The sequence below is a fragment of the Lynx canadensis genome, chromosome F1 (assembly GCF_007474595.2).
Source record: "Lynx canadensis isolate LIC74 chromosome F1, mLynCan4.pri.v2, whole genome shotgun sequence".
NCBI lineage: Eukaryota > Metazoa > Chordata > Mammalia > Carnivora > Felidae > Lynx > Lynx canadensis.
The window spans coordinates 62,946,196-62,963,819 of NC_044319.2; the positions used below are offsets into that span (position 1 = coordinate 62,946,196).

General features: G+C 49.3%; 1 protein-coding gene across 2 annotated transcripts in view; it reads right to left on the reverse strand.

The window, feature by feature from the left end:
* Positions 1-2,557: 2,557 nt before the first annotated feature.
* ATF6 (activating transcription factor 6) overlaps positions 2,558-17,624 on the reverse strand; it is a 203,694-nt gene continuing 188,627 nt past the window's right edge. For both annotated transcript variants that reach the window (XM_030302535.1, XM_030302534.1), the window contains exon 17: positions 2,558-7,517. In XM_030302535.1, coding sequence (XP_030158395.1) covers positions 7,309-7,517 — 209 coding nt within the window. In that variant the 3' untranslated portion in view covers positions 2,558-7,308. The remainder of the gene's footprint in view (positions 7,518-17,624) is intronic.

Sequence of the window (17,624 nt, forward strand, 5' to 3'; positions counted from 1 at the left end):
CTGGGGTCGCACCCTCTCGCCCGCTGGCTGTGCGGAAACGCGCCCCAAGAACGCAAGTCGCGCTGGAAGCTCAGGTCGCGTGGATAAGCCTGGAGGCCGTGGAAGTCAGGCAGGACGCCGAGGAAAGGAGGATCGGGATGGCTCTGGGGGCTCTCGGGTCTCCCTTTGCAACCAGCCGATGCCCACCGGTACGGGGCTATGCCCGTCAACAACTGGGAGGACCGTACAGTACGTTCTGCTTGTTAGCTTCGCCGGGTCCCCCGTCGACACGCGCAGTTTCCAGGAGTGACAGTGCTGCCGATAGTTACTCTTACGAGATGACCCATTTCTTTCTTTTTTAAAAAATTTTTTAGTGTTTATTTATTTTTGAGACAGAGAGAGACAGAGCATGAACGGGGGAGGGTCAGAGAGAGGGAGACACAGAATCCGAAACAGGCTCCGGGCTCCGAGCCGTCGGCACAGAGCCCGACGCGGGGCTCGAACTCAGGGACCGTGAGATCGTGACTTGAGCCGAAGTCGGCCGCTTAACCGACTGAGCCACCCAGGCACCCCCCAGATGACCCGTTTCTTAATATGGTGGCCATGTGGCTGGCGTCTCTTTTCTAGATCTGTCCTTCACTTCTGGATCCAGTTTTGCATCTGGAGATCCGTGATCTCTTACAGAAGCATCCTTTCCCGCCTCAGGTCTACATCCACACGACGTGAATCCCGCAGCGAAAACTTTGTAAAGACAGAACTTGCGACCCAAGGAGTAGGCACTGAACGCACCCTGGGGACGGGGCCCAACGTCCCGCTTAGGCTCTTGGACATGAGCAGGGTGGGAAGGTCAGCTGAGCCTGGGGCTTTCGATCACAGGAGCACCAGGCTGGTCTTCACCCCGCCGGTGGCTCACCTGGGGTGGAGACCCCGGGGATTGAGGTGCAGGAGAAGCAGGGTGGTAGCCCCCCGTGTGCTCCACCCACAACCAGCACGGAGTATGTGGCTTTGCAGGGAAGTGGCCTGTGGAAAACCCGCCGGCGTTGTCGGAGGTCACAGGCTCTCAGCTGTCGTCCCTCTCTCCTGAACCCGCCTCAACGCCCTCGTTGCCCGTGACACGTGGCTCGGTTTCTTCCTCTCTTCTTCATCGCCGGCTGCATCCTTTGTGGCTAACAGGGCGAGTGGCCACGTGGTTATCCTCCGAGATCCAAAACTTGGCCGGAACCCGAATCCCACATACAGTGGGAGGTCCCAGGGGACGATCCCGTAAGGATTTGGTGGCGAAGTTCTGGTTCCCTGTTCACCCCTGGGGCTTCACGGACTCCTCGATTTTGGATTCTCTGCTGTCCCGCGTACACACTTGTCACCGGTCGCCCCACGCCGCACCCTCCGCGACGTCGCTCGCCGAACCACAGACACGGCGCCGTGCGCGCAGCAGGCTTTACTGAGGGCTCGGGCAGAAAAAGCATTTACGTTAGTTAATGAATCAATTATCTTTAACGTTTATTAATTTTTGAGAGAGAGAGAGAGAGAGGATCCAAAGCAGGCTCTGCACTGACAGCAGCCTGGGGCGGGGCTTGAACTCACGAACCGTGAGATCACGAGCCGAGTCAAAGTTGGACGCTCTACCGACCGAGCCACCCCGGTGCCCCCAAGAGCATTTACATTTTAGTGCTACGGTTTGTAAAAGTCCTCTTGACTCCCCGCCACCAGGGAGCCCTCTCATGACTCCTCTTCCGGAGCTGCAGCACCCAGACACCGCGCCATGTGGCTCGACCCCTCTTTTCTGCCGCTCAGCCCGTCCTCCAGGGTCTGCTTTCTCGGCGGAAAAGGGGCCTTGGGTCTCACTTGCCCAAGAAGTCTGTTCGAATGTCTTTGGAACCACACGGAGTTTTGCCCCTAGGAGAACCCTGACGTTACTCTGTGCGTTTCCGTCTCTGGCCTCACAGGCCAACTGTGAGCCTTGCAGGGCAGGACCTATATGGGATCTGTGTCTCCGGAGGTGAAACAATACGGTGGCCGAGAATCCATGTGCTGGAGCAGACTGCCTGGGTCCAAATACTGGCTACACTGCTTCCTAGTCACGTGGCCGCGATCGGGACCGGGTTGTTGGGAGGACCGAAACGGGACAGCAGGACTGACGAGCCTCAGGTGTCGTCTGAAGCATATGCCGAGCGCTCAGTGAGCGCCTGCGCTAACGACCCCCGGATGGACCCGCTGCCGTCGCTTTTCAGCGACTGTCTCCGTGCACGGGGACACTTGTCGCTCCAAACCGGGAGGAGGCCTTTGATGGGATTGAGTGACCCAGTTTGTTGATGTAGGACAAAGTGTGAGTTCTTAGGCGAGTTTTTTTCCTTAGTAAGATTGTAGTTGAAATATTTGGACACAATAAAGGAAACTTTTACTTAACGAGGCTGGGGGGCAGCGTGGGGGGTGGGGGTGGAGAGTGGAAAAGTGTTCTGTTTCCACCTAAACAGTAACAGGCCACGGAACCCTTTGGGTTTCCCTTCTCATAACTAATCACTTAACACTGAAGGTTCATTTGGGGTCTTGTTTCTTGGTCTATACAGAACAAAATAAGGCAGGTTTAAAAGTTCTTTATTTGAATCTTAGACAAAGAACAAGCATGGCCTTATAAAGACTTGCTTAAAAGCACATAAATCTGGTGTCATTTACGCATCATGAACCGACGTAACTATTGTTGGAGAGAATGGAAGCCCGTCCCTCGTCTTTTAACCTGTTCTTTGTTCAGCGTGGACATGATCTTGGAAGGAAAACCCGCTGATGTGGCTTGGTGAACGCTCTCTCCTCGGGCCCTAACGGCTGCTCGGGTGAAGCACCGTGGGTCTCAGCCCCACCACACTTGCCAACGTGACGAGAACTAAGTAATTGGTGTCTTAAGGCCAGATGTACGTGGCGGTTTTCACCCACCGTTCTATGTCCCCCTCATCTCTTATCCAGGTGGCTGGCCTGGCATTTAGGGCCGAGGGTGAGGGGAATGGTCCAATCTGCATTCACTGTGAAAGTCAACCTGCTCATCTCTCTGGGGTTCCCATGTGGGGGCCGTCTCAAGCCTCCGGGTTTAATTAATGGTCACCAGCTGCACTGGGCACAAGAAGCAACACAGTGTGCTGTTTGTTGACCTTGGCAAATGACAGACCAGGATTTATTTACTCCTTGGTTCCCCAAACTAATATAATGGAGGCTTTTAATGTGCTGCACCTTTAACGCTTAAAGTGAGCAAACCGTTACGTCGAGACTGGTGTCCGTTATCCGCCAGTGGCTAGCCACGACACGATCCACACACAGGACCAAATTTCCCGATCAAGATGCCTCTGCCCTTCTTTTTATACAGATCATTCTGACAGATAACCCGACAGGTAACACAGCTGTTTAGAACAAACTGCTCAAAGTTCTAGACTTATCTAAAATAGACTTTGTTTTCAGCTTAGTCACTAGAAATAGAAGTTAACAGGGTATGTTCCGATTTCTGTTTGGGGGGAACAGAACACGGCATTTCTGTTACGTGCATACTTCCGTCTGGACTCCAGCAACATCCTTCTGCACAATCCAGTATCCTGTTTTCCTAGAAAATAAAAAGTTGACCATAACCCCTAGGAGTGGGGGGTGGGGGGGGGCACAGAAACTGCCCCCCTCCCCAAATGTTACTAGGGGTAGAAACGAAAATTTCTCACATTTCCTTTCTTTAGGCTTTATTCTTGTTTTTAACGTACGTAATTAGTGTTCGTATTAGCAGCAAAGATCCTACTTTCTGTAGATTAGAATGACTCAGGATGGGCAAAACTAACATTCTGGTTAAGAGCGTGGGGTGCACAGGTGGTAATAAGCATCTCTCGATTCTGGCGTCGGCAGTCGTACTTGAGAGGTTAGTTCGTATAAATCAGCAGCTAGTATAAAAGGCTCCACTGGAGCTTCGGTTCCCGCGGATCTGCTGTAGGAGCCCGGAGTCGGCCCATCGGTGCGCAGTGGAGAGAGGGCGTTCCTGGGTGGACAGCTTGCGGGAGGTCGGACTGGAGGGCACGGGGGTCTTACTCTGGCTCGTCAGTAAAAAAGGGGTCACTCCTCATAGGTAGTTGACGTGGGAGTTGCTTTGAAACTTTTTCGGTGTCGCGAAGTCGAATACGGGTTTTTCCCTGTGCTATTTTTCTGCCGAGTTTCACAACCTGAGCTTTAGGAAAATGGCAGGAGTCAGAAAGTAGTGCAAAAGTTGCAGGAGCTGGACAGCCGTTCAGTGTCCAGGACCCCCAATGCCACAGCAACGGCTGTCTTGTCGGGGTCACTGCTGTGACGACCGGGCTCCTGCCCGGCAGGAAGGGTCCAGCCAGGAAGGTTTAGTCGGGACGGTGTCTCTTTAAAAATGATAGAAAAATCAGTTTGAATCCCAAGTTGCTTGTCTGTTTCTAAGTAATGTTTATTTAGAACATTCAAGAATGACTCACAGAACATTGCTGCTTTCAAATACCTCCGTGTCTACTCCTTGCTAACAAGAAAAGGCAAAGCCGTGCCAACTTGGTGGTGGGAGGCTGCAGTCATTTAGAAAAAAGTTTTGTTAGATTTTTTTTGGTTCTTACTTGTGAAAAGACAAACCCTGACACTCAATAATCTAACGTAAAGCTTCTCAACTACAAGCCTGGCAAACACTGGATTCGAGATGATCCTTGTACAAATCCTCACTTTGGAAAGAGGCCGTCTACACCTACTACTGCAACCCAGCTGCGTATCTGTTCTGAGCGAGCTGAACGCCCCCCGGGGGAAGGAGCCCCTACGGCTGACTCAGTTCGCACGGGGAAACACCTACTTCCATTAAAAGCCTAAAAACGTGGGATTTGCCACCAGGTGAAGGACCATTCCTGGCTGTCCCCATCATCACTTCCCAAGACTGCGGCGGGGGGGGCCCCAGGGGAACAGGGTCCTGTACCTCCCGGGGGGACTGCCCGCTCTAGTTTAACCAAGTCCCTGCCAGCTTGCAAAACCCCACTTAAAAACTTAATAAATTAAAATGATATGTACACATATATATCCTGGGGGCAGAACTCCTGGCTGCAACCCCCCAGAGGCGATTTCACCAGCACACTAAACCAAAACACCAGCTTGCTGTATTAACGAATCAGGTGTAGCCGCTTGCTGTTTCCCGACAGCCTTCACTGGGGGGAGCCTTACACGTGTTAGATCAAAAGCACTGTGGGGCCCAGGGAGTAGTAGTGGCTTTGATGGAAACTCGGACGGTGGAATACTTCTTTGCAATTGTCAGCGGCCATTCGCTCGCTTCCTGAAACTGCACCCTGAGAAACCCGCTCCCTCGTCTCCAAACACCAAGTCAAGGCCAGGAAACCACGAGGAGCTGGAGGGTCAGCAGGGGGAGTGTGGGGGGGGGGGGGCTCCCAGGCTGCCGCTGAAGGTCATGACTCCTTGCTGTCCCTCCCGCACGTCCATCTGGAGGAGAGGCCTTTGGGGGGGGGGTGCCGACGGCATGACCGCCACCTGCCGGCGGACGGGTAGGGAGAGCTGGGACAGACGGGGAGGTGCACGCGCAGGCCACCCTTGTGGGCAGCTCCGGCAGGCTGGGGGCTGGGGAACGAGGTCACCTTCCCACTGGCCGCGGCCGCCGCTGCTTTCTCAGCTGATCTGCACGACGGACGGAAGGCACGGGGACGGAGAAGAGACTCCAAGAGAAGACGTTCCTGTGACCTGCGGGTCTCGTTGGCACGGCCCTCTCGTCCTGGTGCCCGTTCCAACCGGAGCATCCCAGGAAGACAGTCCCTGCCGGGATATGGCCCCGGACTCTGGGAGGCTTGTGCGTGGGGCAGAGCGAGGCTCATTATCACGGCCAACTCCAGACGGCCGGGTACCCAGGCAGCAGGGCGCTTCTCCCCCACACTGCACGCGCAAGTTAAACTGATTTCCTCGGAGAGCATCCAACTAGCTCGGGCAGAGGGGCATCACCGTCCAGAGCCAGAAGCCTGAGCGATTCTTCAGATTTCGAAGCCAGGCCTGACCGTGCGGGCTGACAACGCCCCAGCCGCACGGTCCCCTGGAGGATTTGCAGGAAGAGGCGGCCCGGGCGATTAGGGTGAGAAGCAGTGTTTGCAAAGTTTCGCAGGACGAGAAGAAGGAAGACTCAGTCGAGAAACCGAAGGCAGAACATCAGAGAGAAAAAGAAAAGTAGTCAAAGTACAATAAGATACAAAGGAACGTGGTAGGGCTATTTCTTCTTCTTCTTCTTTTTTTTTTTTTTTAATATGGGAGAACAAAGAAGTGAATTCCTTCACTGTCTTTCCCCTGGAGAAGCTGAAAATTATTGCCGAGTTATGGGAGGCACTGGCCAAACAGGAATCCAAGCTCGCCTGTCTGCATAGTCTTAAGGAATAAGTACTTGTCGGTTCTCAAGAGAAAAGAAAACCTGTTTGCTTCACGTCACTATCAGCAGAAGGTGGGTAGTGGGTGGGAATTCACAGCAAAAGTGAAGGATCTGTCCCGGGGTCCTTGAGGAACCCGCACCAGGCTAGTAATGAGAGCGTACAGGCTCAGATGCTAACGCTCAGCGGCCTCAGCATTGTTGTGGCTTAATCTTAAACTCCAACAATCGCATCAAAACCTGCCGTGTCTTCCACGTGTGTGGTCACAGAGCTGCCCCTCCTCCCACGGCCCACCTCGCTCTCGCATTCTGTCCTCTCCAACCTGCCGCCCTCCCTGTGGCGCCCAACACATTCAGTGTCACGTTTGAACCACAATCCCAGGTAAAGACCAACCTTCCCCAATGGGGAGTCTTTTTCTCCCCCCTTTTGCCTAAGGCTCCACATTGTTTTGACCTTTTTGGGGGGTGTTGTTTTGGCTGTTCTGGTTCTGAAATCTGTTTTCCAATCAGCACAATATCTGCAACGGATTTGCATGAAGTCAACGGGAACGCTCATCCGCGGAAACACTTGGCGTGCTGCACGGCTGTAAATAAAAATCTCTTTATCAAGAAGTGAAATGGCAGAGGAGGGAAGGGGATCTTACTGTAAAGATGACTATTTAAACACAACAGAAATACAGAAGAGACAGCAATTCAGAAAGTACAGGAAACAGTCCACCCCAGGCAGCACTGGAGGACAGGGAGGCAGCTGCCACTGGAGAAATGCCGTCTCCCTCGAGTCTGAATTTCAGTGCTTTCCAAGTGGAAGGGCAGATGGTGAAAAACAGCTTTTCCCACTCCCTTGAACCCCACTGCGAGGCGGCTCTGTGCTCGCCACCAAGCAGGCAGGAAGGAGCATCTCTCCCTGCTCTGCGGTCTGGCAGAGTCCCACTGTTTTCCCACGCAGCCCCACATCACTACTGTAACGACTCCGGGATGGTGCTGACGACGTGGGCTGCCTCCGTGGCTGCAGGAGGGGAGCCAAAGAAGGTGTTGGTCTGATTCCTCTGCTGATCCCGGAGATAAGGAGGAACGGACGAGCTCTTGATGTGCAGAATCCTGGTGTCCATCACCTGACAGTCAATCTGCATCATCACTTCGTAATCCTGCCCGTTGATCACGTTCTCTGCGGAAGGAATACACAGACGGAATCAATATTCAACAGACTGTGCGATTCTGCCATCAGCTTCGGTCCCAGAAAGACATCAATAAGCTTTAACGGCTGTGAACTGTCAATACGCTTTCAAGGGAACAGAGGGACTCCATCAGTCACCAAGCGGCGCTGTGGCTGGGCTAGGTGCTGAGATGGCCCGTCCTCCTCGGTTCCAGCTCCCAAACCGCCTTCGTCGGTTCAGTGAGGTCTCGGAGCAGTGGCCGAGTTAACACCAGAGCTTCTGTCCACAGATATCACAGGAAGACTTCTGTGGCGGGTGGAGGCAAGAATGCTTAAGCGCTCCCTTCCCCTTCAACAGTGGGAACGAGTAACCGTCAAAAGAACAAACCTATCATGTGGGTGGCAAGGAGACCTGGGCCGAGACTACTTGCCTCCCATTCATCAGTCATGTTTCTAATTTCGCTAAGATTCCCAGCTATGAGTTTAAAGGTCTGCCTTAGCAGCATAAAGCACAGGAAAGACAAGCTGTAGACATGACAGTGATGCTCTTGCCCAGAGGTCCCCATCGCTCCCCTTCCGCGTGAAGGGACTCCCATCCCAGAGTTCTTGATTCCTGGTACAAGAGACAAGTGCATTTCCCATTTGGGATTAGAGAGAGTGCTACAGGACTTGCAGGTAAACTAGAGGCTATTTGCAGAGGGAACAGGAAAACCACACAGAGCCACACTTACCTGACACGTGTTGGGTAACTCATCATGAGCTCAAAATATATAGACACATGCCCTTACTTCCTAAGAGGATGAAAACTCTTTATTTTAGGGAGAGAGCCAAGTTATTTCCTGGTTTGTAATTCTGGGTACTCGCTTTCCAACTTGAAGTCAATGAAACTCGGGCATAAAACTGATGAGGGAACTGTAAGCGGACAGTCTTTCCAAGGCCAGCTGGACATTCACGGCAATGCAGTTAGAAGGTGTGTGAGTGCGGAATTCATGCCTGCGCGTCCGTTAGCGTTTCCCCTGTGAATCCGGAGCTGGGAGGGGGATCGGGCAAGGGCTGAGCTTACTACCTGTTTATGAAGATGATACGCAGCCCACCGGTGACTTTTGAAATTACACGCTGGGCTTCTCCAGGACCAGGAATTGAATTTAAAAGTAGAATTTTTCTTTTTTTGTTTTACTTTCACACTGTGTATGCCAAGTACTATTAATCTAGAGGAGGGAAATCCAGAGTCTGACATCTGATCTTCAGATTCCATTGTTATGTTTGGGAACACTGAGCCATGGAGTGTGTCACAGGTTAGGATTTACAGAAATGCGCTAATCCAGGGCGTCTGAAATTAGGGTCTAATGTACAGACTTCAGGGAGTCCATACGTTCCTTGAAATTGCATGCAAAGTTCTGTGTGCTTATTTTTCTGGAGAAGGGCCCCAATCACATTCTCAATGGGGTCTATGACTTCCCGAAAGTTGAAAACTACTGGATCTAATAACCTATCAACTTTAAGTTCCTTGAGCAGATGTGAGTCTATTTCAAAGCTAATGGAAGATTCCATCCCTCCACTTCTCTTGGTTGGTTACCTGCTGTAATTTTTAACACAGTCTCCATGGATGACTGATTTCTCATTACAAGTATTGCAAATGTCTTCTATTACACTTGGAGCTGATTTCCTTCTTTCCCACTTTACTAGAGAGGAAGAACTGTGGGCACTGACTAACCTTACCTATTCTTTAAGACCGTCGCTCTGGACACTTCAATTTTAGGAGTCCTGCCACTATGCGGTGACAACTAAGTAATTTGCTTAGCTTAAAAAAAAAAACAAAACTGAGGTATAATGGACACAAAATATTAGTTTCAGGTGTACAACTTGGTGATTTGATATTTATATACATTGCAAAGTCACCACCACAGTACATCTAGTTATCATGTGTCACCAAAGCTAACACAATATTACTGACTACATTCCCCATGCTGTACATGAAAGCCACACGACTTGTTTTAGAACTACAAGTTTGTACTTCCTGCTTCCTTTACTATTTTGCTCCCCACTCCAACCCATCTCCCCCTCGGGCAATCACCAGTCTGTTCTCTGTCTAGGAGTCTGGGTTTGGTTTCGTTTATTTTTTCAGATTCCACATATGAGTGGAGTATGTCTTTTTGGGTCTGTTTATTTAACTTAGCATAACATCCACTAAGTCCATCCGTGTTGTTGCAAAAGGCAAGATTTCATTTGTTCTATGGCTGAGTACTATTCCATCATACGTATAAATATACATACGTCTTTAAAAAAAAATTTTTTTTTTTTGAGAGAGCGAGAGAGAGGGAGAAACGGAATCCCAAGCAGGCTCTGTGCTGTCAGTGAGGAGCCCAACACGTGGCCTGAACCCACGAACCATGAGATCATGACCCGAGCTGAGATCAAGAGTCGGACACTTAACTGACTGAGCCATCCAGGCGCCCCCCATTTGCTTATTTTTGCTTTTGTTTCTCTTGCCTTTGGAGTTAGATCCAAAAAAACATCACCGAGAGTGACGTCAAGGAGTTTACCACTTATGTTAACATTTTCTTCTAGTTTTATGGTTTCAGGTCTTCAAGTCTTTAATCCATGTTAATTTTTGTATATGGTATAAAATGATGGTCCTGTTTCCTTCTTCTGCACGTAGCTGTCCAGTTTGCCCAACGCCATTTACTGAAGAGACTGTCTTTTCCCCATTGTATATTCTTGCCTCCTTTGTCAAAAATTAACGGACCACATATGAGGGTTCGTATCTGGGCTCCTGATTCTGTTCCACAGACCCACGTGTTTTTGTGCCAGTACCATACTGTTTTGGCTACTACGGCTTTGCAGTACAGTTAAAAATAAGGGAGCATGGTACCTCTGGCTTTGGACTTTCTCAAGATTGCTTTGAGTATTCGGGGTCTCCTGTGGTTCCACATAAATTGTAGAATTACTTGTTCTAGTTCTGTGAAAAAATGCCATTGGCATTTTGATAGGAATGGCACCAAACTTGTAGGTTGCTTTGGTTAGGATGGAGAGTTAACGATGTGAATTCTTCTAATCCCTAAGTATGAACTATCTTTCCATCTGTCTGTATCTTCTTCAATTTCTCTCATTAACGTCTTACCGTTTCCAGTGCAAGGTCTTCCACCTCCTTGGAGGTATTTTATTCTCCTTGATGTAACTGTAATTGGGATTATTTTCTTGATTTCTCTGGTAGTTCGTTATTCACGTATAGAAACACAACAGATTTTTGTTTACTGATTGTGTATCCTACAACTTCACTGAATTCGTTAATTCTAGTCCTTTTTTTGTGGAATCTTGAGGGTTTTCTAGGCCCAGTATTATGTCGTCTGCCAACAGTGACAGTTCTGTTTCTTTCTTTTCAATGTGTATGCCTTTTGTTTCCTGCCCAACTGCAGTGGTGAGGACTTTCAATACTATTTTGAATAAAAGTGGTGACGGTGGGCATCCTTGTCCTGTTCCTGGTCTTTGAGAAAAAACTTTCAGCTTTTCGCCACTGAGTAGGACACTGGCTGTAGGTTTGTTGTGGACGGCCTTTATTACGTTGAAGTCTGCTCTTTCTATACCTACTTTGTTTAGAGTTTTTATAAGCAGATGTTTAATTTTGCCCAATGCTTTTTACCGCATCTTTTGAGGCGATCATATGATTTTTCATCTTTCATTTTATAAATGTGGTGTATCATGTTGATTAATGTGGATGTTGAACCATACTGGCATCCCTGGAATAAATCTCACTTGACTGTAGTCTATGATCACTTTAACGTATTCCTGAATTGGGTCTGCCAGTATTTTGTTCAAGACTTTTACATCTGTGTTCAGCAGGGGTGTTGTCTTATAATTTTCTTTTCTTGTAGTGTCCTTGTCTGGCTTGGGCATCAGGGTAATGCTGGCCTCGTAAAATGAGTTTAAAGCGTTCCCTCCTCTTCAATTTTTGGAAGAGTTTGAGAAGGATAGATATTAAATCTTCAAATGTTCGGTAGAATTCACTAGTGAAGACATCTGCCCCGGGCTTTTGTTTGTTTGGAAGTTTTTGATTACTGATTCAATCTTAATAATTGTTCTCCTCAGATTTTCTATTTCTTTATGTTTGGTTCAGTCTTGGAAAATTGTGTTTCTATCCATTTCTCCTAGATTGTCCAATTTATTGGCAAATAATTGTTCATAATAGTCTCTTACGATCCTTCTTATTTTTGTGCTATTAGTTTAACTTTCATTTCTGACATTATTTGAGCCTTCTGTTTTCCTGGTGAGTCTACCTAAAGGTTTGTCTATTTTGTTTATCTTTTCAAACAACCAGCTCTTAGTTTCAGGTATCTTTCCCATTACCCTTTTAGTCTCCTATCTCATCTATTTCGGCTCTGATCTTTACCTTCTTCCTTGTACTAACTTTGGGCTTTGTTTGTTCTTCTTCTAGTTTCTTTAAACGTAAAGTTAAATTGTTTGAGATGTATCTTGTTTCTTGAGGTAAACTTGTATCGTTACGAACTTCTCTCCTCACTTTTGCTCATCTTACAGTTTGTGGTATTTGTGTTTGTTTTCAATTGTTTCTAAGTATTTTCACCTTTTGACTTCTTCTATGACCCAGCAGCTGTTCAGTAATGCATTGTTTAATCTCCATGTACTGGCAGTTTTTCTAGTTTTCTTATAACTGATTTCTAATTTCATACTATTGTGGTCAGAAAAGATGTTTGAAAGGATTTCAACCTTCTTGAATTTACTGATCTGTTTTGTGGCCTAATATGTGATCTATCCTAGAGGGTGTTCTGGGTGTACTGGATAAACATAATACAGCAGCAGAGACAGACAGAGACAGAGCGTGAGCAGGGGAGAGGCAGACAGAGAGGTTAACACGGAATCTGAAGCAGGCTCCAGGCTCTGAGCTGTCAGCACAGAGCCCCACACAGGGCTCGAACCCACAAACTGCGAGATCATGACCTGAATCAAAGTCTGACACTCAACTAACTGAGCCACCCGGGCACCCCTGATTTTACTAATTTTGTGTTTTAACCTCCATACTAGCTTTGTAAGTGAATGAATCCACTATTTTTACTATAGATTTAGTTTTTCTCGTGAGATTTTTACTTTCACAGGTTTTCTTGTTATTAATCACTGCTATTTCTTTGTAGCTTAAAGAAGTCCCTTTAACATTTCTTGAAAGGCTGGTTTAGTAGTGATGAAAGCTCTGGAAAGGTTTAGCTTTAGCTAAAGCTCTGGAAAGCTCTTTATCTCTCCTTTTAATCCTGAATGATAACCCTGCTGGGTAAAATATTTGTGGTTGGAAGTTTTTTCCTTCCAGCACTTTGAATACATCCTGCCAGTCTCTTCTGGTCTGCAAAGTTTCTGCTCGAAAATCTGATGGCCTTAATGGGTTGCCCTTGTATGTAACAATTTATTTTTCCCTTGCTGCTTTTAAGATTCTGTCTTTAAGTATTTTAATTATAATTATAACATGTCTGGGTGTGGATCTCTTTGGGTTCATCTTGCTTGGAACTCTCTGGGATTCCTGGATCTGGAGGTCTGTTTCCCTCTACAGGTTAGGGGAATTTTCTGCCCCTCTCTTTCTTCTCCTTCTGGGAACCCTATAATGTGAATGTAATTCTACTTTATGTCTTTTTGGTCCCTTAAGGTCTCTTCATTTAAAAGAATTCTTTTTTCTTTCGGCTTCTCAGTCTGGATGAGTTCCAATGCCTTGTCTTCCAGCTCACTGAGCCTTTTAATGTGTTATTCTGCCTGCTGTTGAACCCCTATAGCATATTTCAGCTCAGTTATTTTTCTCTTCAGGTCTCTGACTTCTGTTTGGTCCTTTCTTATATTCTCTTTCTCTCTGATAAAGTTCTCACTGTGTTCATCCATTCTTCCTCTGAGTTCGGCAATCACCTTTATTGACTACTACTTTAAATTCTTTATCAGATTTCTGAACCTCTGTATCATTAAAGTCTTTTTCTGAGGTTCTGTCTTGTTCTTTCATCTGGGACATATTTCTCTGTGTCATTTTGTTTGATCCCCCATGTGTTTCTATGTATTAGACAAAGCAGCTCTCGCTCTCTCTCTCTCTCTCTCAATCTTGAAGGATTGGCCTCTGTAGGTGATGAAGCTTCTCATTCAACTTTGCCCTGGTTCATGATTATCTCTTGAACCTTTGGGACAGTCTACACCACCTGATTTCTTCTTGATGTGTCCCTGCTGTTGAGAGTGTGCCAAGACCTGTCAGTGTTCCCAGGGGAGGAATCTCATTTAACACTGAGTTCAGGCAATTAAAAGTGAAATCCCTCAGGCCAAGAGCTTTTAAAGTATGCGGCTCAGTCAGTTGAGTGTCCAACTCTTGATTTCAGTTCTGGTCATGATCTCATGATTGTGGGATCAAGTCCTGCATCAGGGCAAAGACTGCTTAGGATTTTCTTTCTCTCTCTCTGGCCCTCTCCCCCCTCTCTCTCTCTTAAAAAAAAAAGAAAAAGTATGCAAAGAGATAGTCGTAATCCCTGTGCTGGCCGCCAGACCAGGAGATCTGGAGGTGTCACCTGGGCAACAGTTTTAACAAGTGGGGCTCCAGATGAACGAATACTCTCCTTTCTGGGAGGTCTTATAGATCTGTCATGAGGCCAGAGGAGTGGACACGGAGGTATCTCCCTGGCTTACGCTCCCCGGGAGCACCTTATCAGCCTCTCCCTGTGTGGGCAACCTGAAGCCTACTGCCCAGGCAGGAGCTCGAGGGTAGCTGGCCTTTTCCCCAGGGAGACTGCTGTCTGTGCAGTGCTCTAGGGGTGGTGGCCTGCCAGGAACTGTATTCTCCACTGTTACCTTCCCATGGAGCTCAGGAACGGCAGCCCCCCTGGCACTAGGGCCAGGCAACCAAGGGCAGCACCGTGTAGACTGTGCCTACCTACTGGCTTCAACTAGGCAGGTGGAGAGCGTACGGGGCGTGCCATGCTTGCTGGCTTCAGAAAGGCAGCCGGAAGATGAGCCCGCCTGTGGGCATCAGGACTGCAGCAGGAGGGCGCCTTCCTGTGCCGGAGCACCGGCTGGGGGTGGGGCAATGCTGCGCTCAGCTGCCAGGGAGAGGGGAGCGCGGCACCTGCCTACAGGCACTCTCTGGCTGCAGTGAGGCAGCAGGATGGTCTCCTCCCTGCGTGCTGGTGGGGGCGGGGGGGAGGGGGCTGGCGGCGGGTGCAAAACTGGCCTCACCAGTGCCTCTCCTCCGGGAGAGTTTCGACTGTCTCCCCTCCAGCTGCTGCTTTTAGATCGGCAAGTGAATTTCCTTCTCATCTAGTCTAAGCACTTGTCAAACTGCTGTCTGTGCACTGGGTCGGGGTGGAGGCTGCAGGCAAGCTCTCTGAAAGGGGACCTCGGTTTCTACGGTCCTTTGGGTTCTCTGGATAATCAGCCTCGTTCACTTCCTAATAAGCCGGATGTTCTGGGCTTGTCTCTCCAGTGCAGGACTCGAGGGGCCTGATGTGGGGCGCCGACCCCTTGCTTCCCGGGCAGAGGCTGCGGGCTGGTGAGCTCCTTCCCTGTTGTGCGTCGCTGTGCCGGGGACGGGGTTTTGGCACCCCTGCGTCTCTCTGCCTCTCTCACCCATCCGGATGGGGTCTTTCTATCCTTTGTCGGGGAGAAGCAGAGGGAAACTTTCCAGAGGCAGCTGTAGGTGTGTGCGGGAGGAGGGGAGTCGGGATCTTCCTATATGACCACCTTGCGGAAGTCGTTTGCTCATCTTCAGAGAATTAAATCCGAATGCCTGCAAGTTAGCCAACGTTTCCTACCAAAGTGCTTTCTTTCCCTGCTTCTCGGGCAGCTGCGGCTCTCTGGAAGACAGACAACCTGCCCGTGCATTTGGAGCCGTTTCATTTGGAACGTGCGGCTGGGCTCAGATTTCAAGGGGTCACACCAATCGTTTCCTTTTGGAACCACAGTTACTCCCCGTTTCAGAAAAACTGTGTTGCGGGGGGTGGGGGGGGTGCAGGCATGCTCACGTGCACGCTGGGGCATACGTGCCCAGATAACGGAAAGCACATGTGTTAGAGACATGTAACATACATTATTAATTTTTACTGCTTTTCTGGATTAATGTGGGATCCAGATGACAATTTTGAGATCAGGAGTAGGTTCCCTCGTACGTGGCCCAAGCCACCTGCAAAAGTCACTACAGCCCGTGTGCCCGCGGTGGTTCACACCGATAACTGGATTTCCCTGATACCTTAAGTGCTGAGAAGAAACGGAGGACCTGGTGACAGAAGCTCAGATGCCTTGAGGGAAAAGTAAAGCCGTGGCCTGGCCCCCAAACCCGGGAGTCCCCAGCCGTGGCTGCAACGGCACTGCCATCTTAAGCCCAGCCGGGAGACTCAGATGAAGGATGGTCTAGGCGGCCATAAAGACGGGTTCGGTGCTTTACTCCTTTCTGGAAGCAATGACTTCTGGGGCAAGGAAACGATGAGTGCCATCGGAAGGCCACCAGGGAGGATGGGAATGCCTTGAGCTGAATTCAGGAAGCCCCTTCTGAGTGACAAGCTGGGGTCTCCGGGCGTGAAGTGACCTGCCGCGAGGAGCCCCAGGTTACCCGGACCTCTGCACGACAGCCGAGGGGCTACAGCGTAATCTTCTATCCGCTCCGTGGGACTCAGTAAAGAGTTCTCTCGGTGTTTCAGTACTCACCCCTGCATCTCACCACTACTGGTGAGGTTCTGACTATTTTAATTAAAGGAGGACGGACTGGGAAACAGCGTATGGTAACTCGGGACCCCTCGCCTGGGCTGTCGGGCATCTGTTCACACGGTACACTTGCAGGAGCAGCAGAGAGGCTCTGAAAGTCCCCTCGAAAGGGCAGGTGAGGCTCCTGTTACCTTTCACTCCAAGGCTGTGAGTGTGGTCAACAACTCATCGTCCCTGAAAGGCCAGCGTCTTCAACTGTTGCCCATGATTCGCGCCTCAGTGTAACAGACTCCGCACCTCCACTGCAGGCCAGGTCCCCGCCGTCCACACGCAGCACCCTCGTACTAAGAGCGTCAAGCGCAGGAGCCTTGTGACAGGACAGCCGAGAGCCAAGATACGTGACAGGACGGCTAAGCTGCTTTGGGGTACTTAATAAAAAAAAGACCTGGACTGTTCGGGGAAAGCTGGCCCAAAAGGAACGGCATGGAACGAGAGGTGAAGGGCTCGCTCTCCGTCACCTCTCAGCAAACATGTGGCTACTGCACAGGTGACGAAAGTCCTTTTCCGTCCTGGGCCTTCTGAAGTAAGCAGGAGAATGAGACGAAACCCTGATCTGAGTCAGGAAAAAGGTGTAGAAAAAAAAAAAAAAAAAGGATACTTCAAGTACAAAATTCATCAGACACATAAAAAGGAAAAGGAATGAAGGGCTTCAGATACGAACGCTAAAATGTGATTCTGAAAGCTCAGAAGGGTTGAGGAAGCAGCAAATGTGCCTGGACCCTGGAGGCGGAAAGACTCCAGGCAATGTGGAATTTTGAACAGCCTGTAAACGCACAGTAACCGAGAACGGCCTGCCAGGAAGGAGACGGTTAGCTGGCTGGTGGCTAGCCCACGCCAGAACCTTGACCATAAACAGAATTTAAAGATGCAGATGTTTCACAGGAAGTTTAATTTTAAGAAGTCACAAGACTTCAATGCTTTGCAAAGAAGCATGTGTCATAAAACAGATTTCTATTTGGGATCAGACACTAATCCTAACAAGAGGTAGTTGGCTCCGTGTAAGCTAAGCTGGTGACAGGCAGTGACAGGCTGTCGGTATCTGTGCCTGAACCCAGTGGGGTTGGGGTGGGGGTGGGGGTGTGTAGGGTTGCATGGACAGTAGATAAAAATCCGCCAATTCACAGACCACAAGAGATACCTTCAAGCAAAACAAACAAAAGGAAAAATATGGAAGGAAGTCCAAAAGGGGAGACACCATGGGAGGGGAGGGGAGGGGAGGAGGTGGGGAGGGAAGGAACAGGGGGAGGGGAGGAGGGGAGGGAAGGGAATACAATGAACAGTGAAGTGGCACAAGGTCACGGCACGGCGGCTCCCAAGAACTCCCATAAGCTGGGGCCACTACGCCTGGTCCATCTTATCGCCAATTTTCAACTCGAGTCCTGGTTTTGACCATCCCAA